At 45.5% G+C, this 6,000-nt stretch overlaps 1 protein-coding gene across 1 annotated transcript in view; it reads left to right on the top strand.

Moving 5' to 3' along the window:
• The first annotated feature begins 489 nt into the window (after nt 1-489).
• The window catches only part of OXCT1 (3-oxoacid CoA-transferase 1), a 115,427-nt gene continuing 109,916 nt past the window's right edge, over nt 490-6,000 (top strand). The window contains exon 1 of the mRNA XM_033110738.1: nt 490-646. Within this exon, the coding sequence (XP_032966629.1) occupies nt 569-646 (78 nt within the window). The 5' untranslated portion in view covers nt 490-568. The remainder of the gene's footprint in view (nt 647-6,000) is intronic.

Here is a 6,000-nt window from a genome sequence, read left to right as displayed (position 1 = left end):
TCCTGAAGAAATCAGACTTGGCTCACGTCAAGGAGTTGGTCAAAAGGCTTTGAGAGAATGTACGTGCCTTGCCAATCTGCCACTGCAACTTGAATATACTTAGAATAATGCCTAAATTTATTTGTTTATAATGGAGCCAGAAGTTTTGCATGAATTATCTCATGTAAAGCTTATGACACCCGTGCCAGGCATTGCGTTGGAAAAGCACAAGCCCTGCAAGAGACCCTCTTGAGCCTCCCGATCGCTAGGCCAATACTTATCCGGGACCTTGGGGAAAGCAGACACCCGAGCCCCCTGAAAGATAAAGGGCTGATCAGGGGACTAAGATGGCAAGCCCTCTCCAACAAAGCTCCCTGGAACTCGCCAGACACGGAAAAAGACCCAGTCGGTTGCCCTTCCAGTCTCAGGGTGCGGCGGGCGCGCAGCGACGGAGGCCCCAAGGACGTCACTGGTCGAGCCTCCAGCCCGCCCCCCGCGCGCTTTCCTTTCCTTCCCTTTATAGTGACGCGGCGGCGGCAGCGCTCCCTGACACTCACGCGCGCTCCAGTCCAGCCGCCGGGTCCCCAACATGGCGGCTGTCAAACTCCTTTCCTCCTGGCAGTGGTTCTGCGCCCCCGCCCGCGGCTCTGGGGGCCGGTGGTCAAAGGTAAAGTGCGGGTGAGGAGGACGCCGGAAGAATGCAGACGGAACCCCGAGTGCTGCCCGCGTTTTCTCCTCTGCGGGCACCGCCCTCTCCAGCCTGGGAGTTGGCATCCGTGGCGCCGTACGCCGGCCACTGAGATGCTCTGATGCTTTCCTTGCCTCGCGCCTCCTTCGGGTCACCGCCGTGGCTTGGTTCTGCATCTGCTTCCCGAATGGCGCGGGCCGAGGCAAAGAGGCGCGCGCGAGGCTGAGAAGGGGCGAGCGCCCGGCGCCCTGCTGAGCTCGCGCGTCCTCCGGGCGCGCATCTCCGCTCCGCGGGCAGCCTCCGGGCTGGGGCTCTGGCGGCCGGAAGGCGGCGTGAGAGGCGCGCCACTTTTAGGAGGGGCAGGGGTGACGGCAGCCGGCGTTTGCGCCCGGCTCTGGGGATCTCGTGGCAGGGGCGCCTCTAGAGGCCCAGATCCCACGGCCGAGTTAGCCAGGTTTCTGCGCGGCTTCATCACCAGGGGGGCGGATGCTTGGCGTGACGGCGGTGGAAGGCCGTGCCCCACTTTCTTCTCCCTATATGGCTGTGCCGCCCGCGCTGTGGGAAAGGGAACCAGGATTGGAGCGCTTGCACGGGCGTCTATCCTGCCAAGCGGAGAAGTCGGTCAAGGTCTGGCCGTGGCCCGTGCGCCGTCTTTGGTCGTCGGCGTCCCTTCTCCCGAGGCCCCCCAGGAAATCCGGGTTGTAGGATTTCCGTTTTCAAAGCCCTTTGAAAAGCTTGTTCCGCCTTTACTGCCGACTCTCCCGAGTGGTATCCCGAGGAGCTCTCGTCGCGATTGTTGGTTGATGTGGATTTTTCCCCCCGGTGCTCCTTCCTTGCCTGGAGCCCACGCTCAGGTGGCGTTCCAGTCCGTAGTCCTCGGAGGCTAGTACTGCACCAGAGTGCTAGGTCCAGGACGGTGGCTTACCTCCGCTACCTTGCCATCCCTGGAGCCTCTTTCTTGGAAGGGTAACCGAAAAGTGATGTCTTTACTTAGTAGCATATTGAATAATAATTTTGAGCTTGAAAGCACGCCTTGCACACCTTGCCTACTGACAGAGAACTGTCCTGTCCCGTTGCTCTTCTATTTTTCCCACATCCAATATCTGAGAGCAGTAAGTGCGGAGAGGCCGCTAAAAGCCCCTTAGGTAAGTGCTAGGGGATGATTTAGAACTGGAACAGTTTACTCCTAAATGATTCTTAGGAAGCATTTAGATCATTGTGGATAGCTTGGGATGTATAATGCATTATTAAAAGGGAACTTGACCTTCAGTTAGGTTGCTGCGGGTACTGAAACGAAGGCAAACCAGGACACGGAGATACCCTTGGGCCAAGGTCAATAACGTTCCCTCTTTTGGTAGTTAGTTATTTACCTCAGTGTAATTTACTCATTTTGCCACCTTTAGGTATATCATTAATCCATTCCCAAGCCCAGCAAATCTCTTCTTAGATAGGACAGCTACAAATTACGGGTTTTGCTGTATTTCTTTGAATGTTTCTATCAAGCTTCAAACTCTCACCTTTCAGGTTTGCTTATCATAGCTCCAGGGCGTTCTTTCCAGTGTTCCTCCGGGGCTTGGCATTTAGTGCTTTTACTGCTTATCTAGCCCCTAAATTCTCACCTCCTACTTCAGTTAAACTATAGCACTTGTGTACTTGTTTAACTTTTCAAATGTTCACATTGTCTTCTTAACCAGATGAAAGAGTCTTGTTAGGGACCATACTGTATGCCTATTCTCTATGTTTCTCAACATTTCACCCCACCCTGCCTACAATAGACACTCAACACTTGTTTAATACATGGATGAGCGAACCCTGTGTGCAAACTTAAGTAGTAACCTTGGGAATTTTTCTGCTAAACGTAACCAACAGGTAAAACGGATAGGTTTTTTTTGTTTGTTTGCTTTTTATGATAGTCAAGTTTCTCAAACTTGAGTGTGCATCAGAATTACCCGGTGCTTTATGAAACTGATTGCTGGGTCCACCCTCAGGGTTTCTGATTTAGTAGGTTCTGGGTGGGGCCCCCTAATTTGCATTAAGAAAGTTCCTAGGTGATAATACTATTGGTGTGAGGACTGCACTTTCAGAACCACTGGCATAAATTTAGATTAGAATAGGCTCTCCGAAGGTATCTTCCTCCAGGCTATTTTGGAGGGAACATTTAGTACCATTTTCCATTCACTATAGAAAGTTATTACTGGGGAAAAAATAAAACTACCATTAACACTTTATCTACCTCTCTTCCTTGAAACTGTCTTTTCCAGATCTTTCTCAAACCCCAGATTCTCCTGAGCTGCAGTCCTATTAACTTAGTAGTCCACTTCACTTGGATGTCACTGAGCAGTTCAGGCTCTTTCTGACCCAAAATGAACCAGCCATAAAGTGGCTTTTCCCTCCCTTGTTTTGCATTTTTCATTATGGTTAACCAGCACCAGTATCCATCCAGTGTGTAAGTTTGGAACCATTCTCTCCTGTCCTCTTTTCTCTCCCTCCAGTTGATCACTCGTGTCATGTATAATAATTTTGTAATTATTTAGTGATTATTATCCTTGCTACATTGTGAGTTTCATCAGAGCAGGAACTATACCTGTGTGGTTTTCTTTGATTTAACCCAGCTTCCCCATTATTTACTACATTTATACAAAATAGATGTTTTGGAACAAATGGATGGGTGAAAAACAAAGAGTCCCCCTGCCACTTTCTTGATTCAGGCTTTTAAACGAGAGTTGTGACATCTCTGTTTCAAAAGCTTTGCTGTTCCTTTGTCATTGAAGGATGAAGTTGAAACTCTTTAATGTGGTCTTTAACGCCTCGTCCAACCTGCCTCAGTCTCCATCTCCAGCCTGTTCTTCATGAGCCTCTCTCCATGGGACCTGGTCACGCATGTCCCAGAACACACTGAGCCTCTCAGCTCTTTGTACCTTTACTCAGGCAGCTCCCTCTTTCTGGATTCCCCATCCTCATTAGTAATTTAATTCTTGGAGAACCCCTCAAGCTTTCTGATGTACCAGGCAGATGCATCACTCCTTCATTTGTGCTCCTTTAGAGTGCTGAGCCTCGCACCAACGTCGAGAGAGAACATGTACACGTATGTTCCCTCAAAACAAAGTATGCCACTGCTATAGACAATTGCCTAGTGTCAGTAACTCCCTGCAAGCACCTCATGATTTACTCACGTCACAAGTGTGTAATTGATAGTGTTTAGTTTAAGATGAACTTTCCACCTTTGGCAGACTCTGGTCCAGTGTGGGATAGCTGAGGGGAAGCAGAGTTTGCCACCCCAAAATATACTTTTTTAGGATATCGATTATTTTAAACTGGTTATTTTCAAGAAAGGACTCAGGAAAAACCTTTGACCGCCCCCCACCCCAACTGCCTGAAAGAATTTGGATAGAGGACCTGTTTCAAGAAGGGAGCTATTGTCGTAGATAAGTATATTTCAATATGAACTAGTTTGTGATAGACAGGGAACTAGCAAGGCCAATTTGATCAAAATCTCTGTGTCTCATCTTTAAAGAAGGCTTAGCAAACATTTATTTACCAAACATTTGCTTTTCCATCTACGTGTCAATTGCCTTGACTTTCCAAACCACAACCACTACCCTCCCCCTTCTCTTTAGCTCAAGGTGGCATGTAAGCCTCAACTGTCCAATTTTTCCTGGGTTCCCATATTCTTATGGAACCCTCAAATGTACATAATAAATTTGGTCATTTCCTCCTGTTATTCTGTCTCAGGTTAACTTGATTAATAGACCAGCCAGAAGAACTTAGAAGAATAGAAATAAAATTATTTTTCCTCTCCTACACATCTAGTGCATTTCAACATGTCACTACCTCCTCTTGGTAGTGATGCCATACTCTTCCTTGCAAATCTGGAAGTGTGTGTATCTACCCACATATTGCTGACTTTTCCTTCTAATATGGTTCTCTTTGCCTTTCTCCACGCCTCTCCTCCCATACCGAAGGGGGCAGTATCAATCTTCTGGTGTCCTGATTTATTTAAGTCGAAGGTGACAAGGTAAATGTCACCTGCGGGTATAGTTCCATATCATTAAGATAAAATTTATTTTAAAATGAAAACGCAGTATGCTTTGTGGCTTTTCCCTGAGAGATCTTCAAAATGAAGTGCATTTTCATTAAGTTCTGGAGTGTTGAATGACAAGAGAAAGAAATTTAAGTGAAAGAAGTAATGGTAGAAGTGGATAGAAAGGAAGGAGACTCTGGACTAGAAAGTCATGATATAAAATTTAGGCTCAACAGTGGAATCATGACTCAGTGGTTAAGTGCAAGAGTTTGAAGTAGATGACAAAGGGTATTTGTAGACAAAGTTTAACTTAATCTTACAGAGAGGACTTTAAAAGGAGAAATAGGTTACATAGAAAACATTTTACACTAAGAATTTTGATTATTTTTTTACACGTTAGTACTGAATCATTATGTTGCTTTTCCAATAGTAATAGAAACTAGTGGCAACAATAAAATGAAATTTGCAGAAGGTAGGAGAGTGGAAAAACAAAACAAAATACATTAAGTGAAAGTAAACGATGACCTCGGTGAAAAAAAAAATATATTCCCAGAATAAATAGTTGTCAAAATTGTACAACTCATTGCTTTTTGTTGTTTTAGGTAACTTCTGCAAACTTGAAAGTTGTTTATTTGGGTCTTTTCATATTCTTGTTTTAGGATTTAAAATATATTAGAACGTAGAGGCCAATTTATGAGCAGATTAGAGCTGTGCTTTGAAATCAGTTATCTACGGGAAAAAGGTAGATATTTTTAGGGACACAATCCCCCACCTCCCTGCCTAATCTTAGAAGGTGTTGGCAGTGCATATCCCTGGATTCCCAGAAGCAGGGAGTGCGGCCCCTTATGCCACACTATTGGTATCTTAACCAATAGATATCAAATGTTAATATAATAAATAGATAATAAATGAACACAAATATTGTTAACTGAATGTATGGAAAATGAAAACCAAAAGTTGAGTGCCTGTAAATTTTTCATTATCTTAAGCTCTTCTCACATTCCCTGGAAACGTAAGTCACTTTTAGTGCTTTTAAACTTTTGGTTATCTGGGCAAATGTGGAACACTTGGGTCTTTTCTAAAATGCTTTTGAGGTACTATTGCGGGGGTGGGGTGGGGTGTGGGGGGCAAGTATCTCAGTAATTTTTGTTTGTAGTAGAGACACTAATTATTAGCTTAAGCAAAGCAATGGAATTCCTGCCAAGTCTGTGCTACGTGCTTTTGTTCCTCCTCTTGAATTGGAAAAGCCTTTCTGGGTCTGTAGAAGAAATGAGTTTTCTTCTGACTCCCTCTCTATGGGACTTGTGTTTCT

This window comes from Rhinolophus ferrumequinum, chromosome 7 (genome assembly GCF_004115265.2).
Source record: "Rhinolophus ferrumequinum isolate MPI-CBG mRhiFer1 chromosome 7, mRhiFer1_v1.p, whole genome shotgun sequence".
Taxonomy (NCBI): Eukaryota; Metazoa; Chordata; class Mammalia; order Chiroptera; family Rhinolophidae; genus Rhinolophus; species Rhinolophus ferrumequinum.
This window is presented reverse-complemented; position numbering and strand designations above follow the sequence as displayed.